The following is an 11,754-nucleotide window of genomic DNA, read 5'->3' on the forward strand; positions in this document are numbered from 1 at the left end:
GTGCCGACGAGTGCCGGAGCGTTGTGTCCATACTAGAGAGCCTCCCTTGCACATGGCCAGGTGGTCTACTCCGTACTTCTACTCCGTACGGAGACGGGTACTGCACCTTGTCCTTGGAGTTGGGCCGTTCAACCGTTGGGACTGGGAGAGTTTGGGACTCTGGGGTGCCTTGGATTTGGGGATAAGGGCCACAGGCTCCACACCCGTGGAACGGGCAGTCTAACTGGCCCAGGAACCACACCGTACTGTTTTAACCTTCGCCAGAATGCAAGAGAGACTTTCCTCTGTAGAAGTTTCATACTACTCAAGCCCTCGCGAGTCCCGACTATCTGGTATTGACAGGGCCGGGTTCTTCACGTGTCTCACTCGTCCACTTATTTCTGATTTCTCCCGTGCAACACCTATCTATCTGCTATCTACAACCGTTCTACCGCGAATAGCTGGTATTAGTAAAAGCATGAATAGCTGGTCCCAACAAGCGTTGTCCTCGACGCAACCGAACCCCGAAGTCACGTTAGCAGTGATAGAGTCGCTTGATCAGCGATTACAGAACCATGCTGGACCGATGTCCCTTCGTACAGACTACAGTACTCCGGATGCTTCTAGTATGAGACCATCAGAGACCAATAACGTTTGGAGCATATAGCCAATCAAAGTCTGTGGATGGAAGTTTCCGGCGTTCGAGGATCTGACTACTACTACTCAGTACATAGTACTCGACAAGGCTGCCCGTGAGTCGTGAGAGAACAATTAATCATGATGGATATAATTCCCTGATAGAGTCGACAGACAATTAATTGCTCGTGGTTACGTGTGCGCATATTCGACTATTTACTTCGCGAGTCGTGAGTCGTGCCCTTCAGCTTCAGCCTTCAGCCTTCTCCACCGCTGCTTCGCCGCAACCCCGCGATTAGCCTGGAAGAGGAATCACATCTCCGAGGCCGATGGCCTTGAAATTTTACAATAATAATGGAGGTCTCTTTAGTAAGAGGACGGCGGTATCCACTGCTCCGCACGACGCGGCCGTCTCAACGGTCAAGTTTCAACCACCAAGAACTGTGCCGGCTCAACTCTGGGGCGTATCAGGAGTAGGACATTACGGATATAATGGGTCTGGGCATTGTTCTCAACGAGCGCTGTTGAGCCTGGAAGCGTCGAAGATTCCTTGTCCAAGGGCCTCTCGATCGATATCTCTGCAATATGCGACTCGAGGACTTCGTATAGGACGTGGACTTGGTCTGCCATGAGGGTCCAATAAGTATCGTCTGCATCTCGAGCAGCCAGAGACACACAAGAGTCGGCGAGACAGCCTTCGCGCCATACTATTATTATGTTATTATGTGAAGTGTATTGCTAGAGATATCAGACATACGAATGGGCATCCTACATATGCAAGCAATATGATCTTAATGTCCTCGGGCCGCCCTTGGTCGGGTAAAATCTGTAGGAACTGTAGGAATAAGTCGCCGCACAGCCTTAAACCTGCAGTGCGCGCTCCCCCTCTTGACAGAACAGACCTGACCGCCAAACTCCGGACTACGGCTCCACGTTTTCACCCGCAGAATCTCCTCGCCCACTCTTCTCGTGCACCAGCCTCACTCGTGAAAGTCGCCATTCCATCGTTAACCCATCCTTTCACTCTCACTCTTCCTCTTAACTCTTCCTCGCCTCGTCCGCCTTCACCGTTGCCACGCCCCGATTGTATATATTGATTGCTTTGCTTTGCTTTCCACGCGCTCAAATCCGTCGCACTCCACAACGCGAAAGCCCTCTTCCGAAGTCCCTTTAACCCCGACCTTGCCTGCACTCGACCCCAGAAAACCGAACACGCAACGCAATTTATGTCATATTTGTTCCGCTACCTAGGATCTATTTGGGAGGCTTGAATCGCATGGAGCCATGACTTTGAGCTGTCTGTGGTAAATGTCGCCGCTAGTACATACGCATTCAAGGCGCATCGACAAAGTCCAGGATTACGCATAAAAGTTTGGAGCCCTTGAGCAGCGCCATATCATGTCCTCGAGTCGACCGGATATACATTCCCAAGTGCGAGGATCTTCGGATTTTCAGACAGCTGGGGGCGATGCTGCGACGTCGATGCATCCTGAGCACCTCGAAATAGGCCAGTTCATGATGGATAATAACCAACATGCACAGAATCCGTCTCTCATGCATACTTCACCACCATCCCTCGACGTTATAGGCAATTCCCAATTTGCAGACTTCTCTTTCTCTTACCATGGTGTTCCGGAACACGATCTGCAGGGTGAGAGTACACTTGAGAATGCGTCAGATCCATATAATCTTTCGGGGCAAGGGCCAGCTTCAGATCATCGAAGTTCAATAACATCGATGCCAGCAGCCGCTCGGGCAAACTTTAGTGGCGCTGTTGCAGGAGGGCAAACTGGAAACGCCAGTGCCAGTGGTGGATCGGAAGAAGCTAGCCCTGCCAGCAACCGTGCCGGTGGATTAGATGGCGGATATGGTGATGATTTTGGCCTCAATAGCGCCGCACCTGTTGATGGAAGCGATCTAGGAGCCCGAACGAAGGAGGAGAAAAGTGATCCAAATCCGCCATGGAGCGAGTTGAAAACCAAAGCTGGCAAAGAGCGAAAGAGGCTACCGTTGGCATGTATTGCATGCCGGAGGAAAAAGATTCGATGCTCGGGCGAGAAGCCCGCTTGCAAACATTGTCTTCGATCTCGAATACCGTGTGTTTATAAGGTCACCACGCGGAAAGCTGCTCCCCGCACGGATTACATGGCGATGCTGGACAAAAGATTGAAAAGGATGGAGGAGCGCATCATCAAGATAGTGCCCAAAGAGGAGCAAGATAGCACGGTTCTGGTTACGAGAGCTACGGTGAAGCCAGCGATCCCAGGAACAATACCCGTCCGAAACTCAACTGGCAAGAAACGTGGTGCAGACGAAGCCTTTGGTCCAGAACTTGATAACTGGTCGAAATCTGCCTCAGCATCAATCCTGGGTACTAACCCGAAGCCCTCATCTTTGATGATACAGGAAACACAGGAGAGCGAACTGTTGTCGGAAGGCGCTGAAGCCTTACCATCTAAGGATATTCAAGAACATTTGTCAGAGATCTTCTTCGAGAATTTGTACGGCCAGACTTACCATTTACTGCACAAGCCTAGCTTTATGAGGAAGTTAAAGTGAGTATATGACTTATTGCTGTTATCCTAATCACCACTAATTCGTGTCAGAGCCGGAACTCTACCCCCAGTTTTAATCCTTGCAGTTTGCGCCATATCCGCACGCTTCTCAACACACCCAAAACTCAATACAACACCAGCATTCCTAAGAGGCGAAGACTGGGCCTCCGAGGCTCGAAGTATTGTTATGAGACGATACGAGTGGCCAAACATCACGATACTGACATGTCTACTCATCCTTGGATTACATGAGTTCGGGACATGTCAAGGTGGGAGAAGCTGGTCATTTGGTGGGCAGGCGATCCGAATGGCATTTGCCTTACAACTGCACAAAGACCTCGATCATGACCCCCAGAAACGCAACGATTCCACTCCTTTGAGTTTCATCGACCGTGAGATTCGACGAAGGACCATGTGGGCTTGTTTCCTCATGGATAGATTCAATTCTTCTGGGACTGACCGGCCGACGTTCATTAATCCAGACCAACTGAAAATTCCACTTCCTATCAAAGAGAAATACTTCCAGCTTGATATGCCTGGACCAACAGAATCACTAAATGGCGAAGTGTTGCAGCCTGTTTCTCCCGGCGCCGGACAACTCTCCAACCCGAAGGAAAATATGGGAGTTGCAGCTCACATGATCCGATCAATTGCCTTGTGGGGTCGTATCATCAACTACCTGAACCTAGGGGGCAAGGAGGACGACGTGCACCCAATGTGGCATCCCAATTCAGGGTATGCTAATCTCATGAAGCAAACCGAAGAATTCATTTCGACGCTGCCAGAATCGTTACAATACAACCAAGAAAACTTGCACTGCCACGAAACAGAAGGATTGGCCAACCAATTCCTCTTCCTTCACGTCTCAATCCAGCAAAATATTCTATTCATGAACCGTTTTGCTGTACCCGGACATACTGGCAGCCGAGCATCTCAGGATGTGCCGAAAGATTTCGTCACTAAAGCTGGAGCGAAGGCATTTGAAGCAGCGAATAGGATATCGGAGCTCCTGCGTGATGGGGAATCTTATTTCATCACCGCACCATTCACAGGGTATTGCGCTTTCTTGTCGAGCACAGTCCATGTGTTTGGCGTCTTCTCCAACAATGCTGCCATGGAGGCGGCATCTAAGAAGAACCTTGCGACAAACATCAAATACTTAGCGAAGATGAAGAGATACTGGGGAATGTTCCATTTCATGTCAGAGAATCTCAAAGATCAGTACAGAGCATACGCGGATGCTTCAAGACAAGGTGCTTCCACTAGTTGTAAGCAATCCTCGGCACAAATCTTCCAATATGGGGACTGGTTCGATCGATACCCTCATGGCGTGTCGCAATCCGACTTCGAGGATCCAGCTGTTGGGATTAAAGTAGAGAAGGGCGATGACGCAGTGTTGGAGCAGAAATCTGATTACCACACCGTGGAAGAGTTCTTTCATACTCTCTCGCCTCTGCAGCCATTCCCTCATGATATGGCCAAGGCAGCGAAACGGAAACCGAAGGGAAACCTACCTCAACGACGAGAGCAACTCGATTCTGTAAACACGAGCATATCTGACATGGGTTCTGATCCGACCCTGCAGATGCAAAATAATCACCAGATCCCCCCAGGCTACAATCAAATGAGCCCCACGACACCTGTAAATATGTACAACCAAGCTCCTTACTATGGGCAACCTATTTTATTACCTCCACACCAACAAGGAATCCTTCCACAGCTCGACCGTCAACTGGTATTCGGCGCTTACGCTGGGATGGACCCCTCTCAGGGGTTGCTGGATGTGACTAGTGGATGGGATATCCCAATGAATGGAATGAACGCATTCGTGCCAGAAGTCAGCAGCGCGTGGATGATGCCTTTCAATATGGAACCTCCGGAAATCGGTCAGGAGTCGGACGTCTTTAATACTCTGGATAGTGCAGCTGCAAGTTATGGGATTGGGATGAACGGAAACGGTATGGGTGGGAGTTGAGAGCTTTGTTATACTGTATAGGTGAATTGGGTGGCGAGGTATGTAGGTAGGTGTTCAGGGCGGGGGCATCCAGGGAATACTGCGCTGTACAATAATCTAGCATGGCTTTGATCTGCGATGAACGTGTAATGATCATGTAGTGGACGAACGCCGTCTTAACACCTTGAAATGGCATCTCAGTTTCAAGTATCTATGGTTTGTGGAACAAACCGTACGTGATATTGTACTTTCAAGCCTCTAACGAGTCTTTTGTCTTTATCCCCCTCCCCTCCTCACCTCCATCTTTCACCCCCTTTTCGAGAGAGCCGTCTCAAAGAGAGCCTTTTTACTATGCCATGTTAATGCAACAGCACAGGATTTACGTGCCGCGAGTCACAGTCTAGCTGTTTGCTCAATAGCCACCTAGTAGAGTTGATATATACCTACCTTACCATTTCTATATGTCAGTTTCATACTCATTATAATAAAAAGAGCGGCGGGGTTAAGCGGTTCAGAACTAGGTAGCTACAAGTATCTGCTATTCTCTTGTCGCTGAGCATCTATACACTGTCGGCTCCGCATACTAAATATATATATATATATATTCTTATTACCAAGGGCGCGCATATCGCAGGTATTACGCGTGTCATCGAGATCTGTCTCTGCTCTCGTGTTAAGCACCTCGACAACCGCCGGCGATGAGGGCTGGTTCCGACTTGTGGCGAGTGTTGAGACTACAGACCTCAGTGTGGACACATATAGACGGGGACAGATATTGTCGCTTTGGCATCACTAGAGCGGCTTGCCTATATAGAGCTTGTTACATTGACGGCGGCGCAAAGGGCCAAAAATGAAAATTGGTATCTGTATGACATCCCCTACTTCCTCCAATGAACTACAGCAAAATATTTTTGGCTCAGCTAACTCATGCTTCCATCTTCACGCCACTCTTGTTCTTCCTTGACCTCTTCTTCTTTCTCTTGCCTTCCACAATATCTGTCTCCTTTTCAGCCTGTGCCACGTCGTCACCAGCGTTTGCCCCAATAATGATTTCGGGTCCGTCCTCATTGCCAAACGTCTCCTTTCTCCACTGCCTTAATCTAGCTTTCTTCCCTAGATTCTTCTTGTCTTTCTTTTTCTTCTCAGGATCACGGAATGAAGCCATCTTTTTCAGCCCGGCGAATTGATTCAACGCTGAATCGGGAGCCATAAGAATATCTCTGGCAGTAAGCCCAAATGAAACGGGCGAGGTCTCGCGGTAACGGAAGCCTGTTGTCTTACTTGATTGGAGTGGCAGGTCGAGATCAAGATGACTGTCAACAATCTCCTCGATTTTCTTCCTCTCGAGTCGTGCAGCCTTCTTCTTGGCGAGGTTTTCTTGTCGTCTCTCCTTGCTGGATTTCGATTTGTGGTGACCATCTCCCTCCTCAATATCTCCATCCTCCATTTCCTCATCGGAGTCAGACAGGGTGAAGGCAGGCTTCTTATGCGATTCCTCTTCCGCCTCGAAGTCGGGAATGATATCCTTAATATCAATATCATCATCCCACTTTGGCTTCTTGACCTTCTTCTTCTTTTTCTTACTGGCCCCGTCCCCTTCCGAACCAGAGTTTTCATCCTCCGAACCAACCTCCTCCTGGGCATAGTAATCTTCCCCGAATCGCTTGTTCATCTCGGCCTCCCACTTATCATCGTCCCAGCCCTCGTCCAGGAACTTTTCCCATTCTTCATCCTTTAGAGTTTTGCCTCGGATTCCCGCAGCTCGCTTGATCTTTTTGAGTTTCTCCTCCATTTCTTCAATCTTCAATCGCCTTAACCGTGCTCTTTCCTCTTCCCTTTCGGCTTTCTCAGCTTCTTTCTTCTGTCTTTGTGCTTCCCTTTGCTTCTTCCGACTACTTGGTTCTTCGCGTCGTACTGACTTTGCCGCCACGATATCTCTTGCATATGATTTCAGCATTTCGTTGCTACCCTTGGGGTCCTCGAATCTTAGGTTATATGCCGCCTCGAACGTCTCCGCTCGTGCATCTTCTTCATCATCATCTGATTCAAGTGGCTGGAAGCGAGATCCCTCAGTGGGTACCCAGGCACGAGCTGCCATGAAGTTCGAGAGGAAAGTTTCGGGATCTTTGTCTGCAATACTGACATCGACCGTAACTTGTTCTTGTCTAGAAGGATGTATGCCTTGATTAGACGCTTCTGGTTTGGATTTTGGAATAAGGAAACCGCCATCTTCCTCCTCCTCATCTGAAGCTTCTGCAGCTGCATGCATTTCTTTGACAATGGACTTCTTGAGATCTTCCTGCTCCTGTGCAAAGGTCCGTGGGGCCTTTTCTGCGTCCTCTTCTCCGCCGATGTCGCCTTTGAGGAGGTTTTCGCGGTGGTAATCCCTCAGGTACATTGGCTTTTCTTTCTTGGTGCCTGTAGCATCTTCATCTGCGTTTTCCTCGATCGGCGTATAAAATGTAACCTTCTCGTCGTAGACCCGAGGATCCTTGTTTCTAATTGCTTGAAGTGTTGCTGATATCTCAGCGTCTAAAGCTTCTGTGGCCAAGAATCCCTCGTCATCCTCGTCCTCGTCGTCAGAAGACTCGGAATCCTCATCATATTTGTCCCCATATTGGCCATTCGAAGGCTTTGTTTCCTTTTGGTATTTCTCTTCCACTAGATAAAGGGTTAGTAGAAAATAAAAAATAAAATAAAAAAAAAAGGTACAGCAATGACCGACTGACATCTATGCAATTCTGCCCGCTTCTTGTTATGCTCAAATCGCCTTGCGTATTCCTCGTTGATCTTGAATCCAGATTCCTCAAGCTCGGCCCCGCCGCTAGACTCATCATCACTGCTGCTCGCGGAGTCGCTATCTTGCAACAGATTTATCTTTTTCGTATTCGTAGTTTCGTCGTGCTTCGACTTTTTGACCCCATTTGTAGGGGGGCTCTGACTCAGGGTATCCGCCTTTCTTTTAGGCATCGTGGAGAGAATTCTTTGCGATTGTGGTGGAATTTGGAGAGTGCAGGTAAGGTGCTGCTCAAACTTTATTTGATCCAAAAATTATTTGAAGGCTCTGACCGCCTGGAGCTAAGCTAATTACGGCTAGCCTACAAGCTTGATCGTCATACCTGCCTTGCCCGCCTCCCTTTGTCGAGTACATCCGTACGAATACCGCGACAACACCTCCGCTGCCAACATCTCCGTCTCTTGATGCCCGGGCTTTTGCTTCTACGACCTTAAATCGAGAATACAACTGTTGTCAGGAGTAATTTAAATTTGACTTGTGGCGTTCTGAGATCCCAAACGCTCCGGATCGCCATTGCGTAAGCCAACTCAACCGCATAACAAGCCCAAGCAGCAATGGCAGAGCCAACAGCGCCAAAACCTAGTTCGAGTGTGAAGCTCGTTCTCCTTGGCGAAGCAGCCGTAGGAAAGGTATTTTTAGGATGATTATCATTGTGGATTTACTATTGTTTACTAATTAGCACGCAGTCCTCACTCGTCCTACGATTTGTTAATAACGACTTTCAAGAGAACAAGGAACCAACTATTGGTGGTACGTGGTCTCCGGAACCCCCCCTCAGGAGTTTTATTTTGTTCTAATTTGCGATGCGTAGCTGCCTTTCTTACGCAAAAATGTAACCTCCCAACCCGGACCATCAAATTCGAGATCTGGGATACTGCGGGACAAGAACGCTTCGCATCTCTCGCTCCCATGTACTATCGAAATGCGCAGTCCGCTCTAGTCGTCTACGATCTTACGAAGCCCACATCACTTATTAAAGCAAAACACTGGGTGGCAGAGCTCCAAAGACAGGCTTCGCCGGGTATCGTTATTGCCCTCGTAGGCAACAAGCTCGACTTAACAAATGAGGCGGGAGACTCAAGCAATGCCTTAAGTGATGATGGAGAGGCAGGTGCTGCAGAGGAAGATGAGGGGGATGCAAGGAAAGTTTCGACGGCTGAAGCAAAGTCATATGCAGAGGAAGAGGGATTACTGTTTTTCGAGACCAGTGCCAAGCTCGGAACGAATGTGACAGAAGTCTTCACAGCCATCGCCAATGCTATCCCAGAAACATCATTGAAGGGTACTAGAGGGCCAGGCGTAGCACAAGCAAGTGTGCCAAGAACGGAGGATCACTCAAGGGTGAACTTAACAGGGCCAAGAGACAACGCGTCGAAAGAGGGATGTGCTTGTTAGCCGTTATGTCATAAGCTTAATGTCATTATTTTCTACCTTTGGACGTCGGGTTGGTACGGGTGGTTGTTTTCATGGCATATAGCCTTATTTTGATATATTAGCGTCGAGTCGAAGATCATGGTCATTGTTACCTTAAGATAACAGGTATCTTGATTTTTCTCGTGTCAGTGTTCAGAGCCTCATATTCTTCTATGGCCATGCTTCAATTGATTGAACCAGATTTGATAAACTCATGGTACAACACGCGGCTGCTCGGCTCCTCGGCGTCGCGGGCTTAGCATGTTCCATACTCACAATCCTTGAGATTGAGCAAGGCATTTATATCTACTAAAGGTCGATATACCTCAGAGTATGCTTCTGGGGGAACTTGTAGAGCTATCTATTGCCAAGCGGCAAAGGCATCCCACAAGGCCTGTTTCCAGATAAGGCTTTCGGTCGTTCCAAGACCGCTTTATTGGCCCTGACGTCTAAGATTCGCTCTTCCAAAGATATAATTTATACTTATCAAGAGAAGCCTCGAATTTAAAAATGTGACGGAATCCGGGTCCGACTGCAGACATTTGAAGATAGTTGGATCCTTAAGCTGGCCAAATTTGCTTCTGCTCGAGATGAGAGACACGATTCTAAAAGTGATATCTCCATTTTGCTTGTGCCACATGCAAGTGCAGTCTAGCCAAGAGGAACATAACCCCTATTATTTTTTCTTATCTCTCATTAGAAGCTTGCTAGAATTGCTGCGAATACTTTCGTGTCTACGGCAGATCCGACATCCATATCCGTTGACCTAGACGTTTCCAGCGCAAGCAAATTCATCTGCCCAAGATGCGTTCCTCGATTTATACATCGCCTTCTACGCCAGTATTGCTGACCTCACCAGTTGTACTGACAGATCCCATCATAGCTTGAAGTTTTAAATTCTGCATCAGTGGCCAAGCTCGGATTCCGAGATTATAGAAAAAGGAAGACTGCGAAGAAAGCTTCCTGCCTGTCTTTTCATATAACACATGATGCCAAAGGAAATGAAATCGAGGCGCGAAGTGCCGCCGACTTCGAATATGACGCCGAAGGGTTTGAGATCATGAACCTCAAAAGATGAAGGGGAAAGGCAAACAGTGCTCAGGCTCTCATCTCTTCACTACTGGCCGTTGGTGATAGATTAATCGTCGGTTCTGGTTATAATATCTGTAGATATCATATGCGGGAACGTACTGTACAACCTTTCCCAGAAGTCGTAGAATTGGTTGATTCCTAGAGTGAAATCCCCCCTGCTGTCTTTCAAGAACGTCAATCTAATGATACAAACGATATTGCCATGCCAGTGAAGACTGAGTTCGGGCTTCGGCAACACCGCAGCTAATGATACATCAACTAGGACGCAAACAATATTCTGATACAGATGTTGAACAGTCGATTGTAACGGATCATGATTCGTCGAAAAATTATACATGCTAACATCATTCGTAATTTCTATACTCCCGGCATGCCAATAACGTTTCTTACCGCTGGCACTACACGTGGTAAGAAATATACAACAAATATGCCACTGAGGGCCACAAGCAAGCCAGTGAGCTAAGAAAGGTATTAGCATATACTTGAGTGCTGAATCTCCTCGTCTCACCTTCTCAAACCACGTATGGAAATACGCAGCTGTCATTAACAACATATATAAACTCAGTCCCACAACTCCTAAGATAATCTTCACGCCCAAAGTCCACACAGAACCTTCGGCCGCTGCGTCTCTTGACGAGGGGGCTTCGACATCGGCACTTTTCACCGCACCGTCGTCCATGATGATCGTTCGTTCCTCCTTTGCCGCTGACGATCTCAGGATAACGTGTACGACTTCCTCCAAGAGGAACATACTTCCCAAAACCAGTAAGAAGACGTGCCCACTGATATCATGCCCACCTCTCCATTTCCCACCAACAGCTTTACATGCCACACCAGTAACAAACTGCCGTGTAGGGTCCATATCCACGTTCCCAGCTTCAGCTTGTTCCACTAGCTCACATTGTCCTCCAGTAAGCAAGAAGCTCCGGTCAATGATGGCAGGCCCAAAGAACCACTGTGTGACGAATATCCACCACACTGTAACGAGTGTCCATCTCAATGCTCCTCGGATTCGTTTAGGTGTCAAAACCAAGGAACCAGGCGGACCTGTCGAAGGGTGCGTAAAGAGAAAGAAGAAGTAACTAATTGTGATCCACGCCCAACCCTGCTTCACGAAAAAGACGTTGAATATGTTGCTCTTCTTAGCAAAATATGAAGGTGCTGTATCTGCGAAGTGTGATTGTGTCGTTGCATTGTATGGAGCGGATCGCGTAGACGGATCGAGGAGAGCGAAAAGCGAACCTGCAACGAGGGTTGCAGGATAGATTGAGAGCAGGATTGTCTCGAGGGAAGTTGGAAGAAATGGGGGTCTGCGCGCGGCCATACTC

The 11,754-nt window shown here is 48.2% G+C and overlaps 4 protein-coding genes across 4 annotated transcripts; 2 read left to right on the forward strand and 2 right to left on the reverse strand.

The window, feature by feature from the left end:
- Window positions 1-1,539: 1,539 nt before the first annotated feature.
- M430DRAFT_137516 (hypothetical protein) lies at window positions 1,540-5,321 on the forward strand. The gene is made up of 2 exons (XM_024862512.1): window positions 1,540-3,170; window positions 3,222-5,321. The coding sequence occupies exons 1-2, from the start codon at window positions 2,014-2,016 to the stop codon at window positions 5,143-5,145; spliced, it is 3,081 nt and encodes a 1,026-aa protein (XP_024722516.1). The 5' UTR covers window positions 1,540-2,013; the 3' UTR covers window positions 5,146-5,321.
- A 608-nt stretch (window positions 5,322-5,929) lies between these two features.
- Window positions 5,930-8,133, reverse strand: M430DRAFT_34255 (hypothetical protein). Its single transcript, XM_024866515.1, has 2 exons — window positions 7,854-8,133; window positions 5,930-7,785 (listed from the first exon to the last, which is right to left on the reverse strand). The coding sequence occupies exons 1-2, from the start codon at window positions 8,092-8,094 to the stop codon at window positions 6,050-6,052; spliced, it is 1,977 nt and encodes a 658-aa protein (XP_024722517.1). The 5' UTR covers window positions 8,095-8,133; the 3' UTR covers window positions 5,930-6,049.
- A 146-nt stretch (window positions 8,134-8,279) lies between these two features.
- On the forward strand, window positions 8,280-9,316 carry M430DRAFT_137521 (hypothetical protein; the record flags this gene model as incomplete). The annotated part of the gene is made up of 3 exons (XM_024862513.1): window positions 8,280-8,550; window positions 8,608-8,671; window positions 8,733-9,316. Exons 1-3 carry the CDS (start codon window positions 8,476-8,478, stop codon window positions 9,314-9,316), a joined length of 723 nt encoding a protein of 240 aa, XP_024722518.1. The 5' UTR covers window positions 8,280-8,475.
- Window positions 9,317-10,783: 1,467 nt separating this feature from the next.
- On the reverse strand, window positions 10,784-11,750 carry M430DRAFT_98919 (hypothetical protein; the record flags this gene model as incomplete). Its single annotated transcript, XM_024870151.1, has 2 exons — window positions 10,784-10,885; window positions 10,935-11,750. 2 exons carry the CDS (start codon window positions 11,748-11,750, stop codon window positions 10,784-10,786), a joined length of 918 nt encoding a protein of 305 aa, XP_024722519.1.
- Window positions 11,751-11,754: the final 4 nt, after the last annotated feature.

This window comes from Amorphotheca resinae (genome assembly GCF_003019875.1).
Source record: "Amorphotheca resinae ATCC 22711 unplaced genomic scaffold M430scaffold_4, whole genome shotgun sequence".
Lineage (NCBI taxonomy): Eukaryota > Fungi > Ascomycota > Leotiomycetes > Helotiales > Amorphothecaceae > Amorphotheca > Amorphotheca resinae.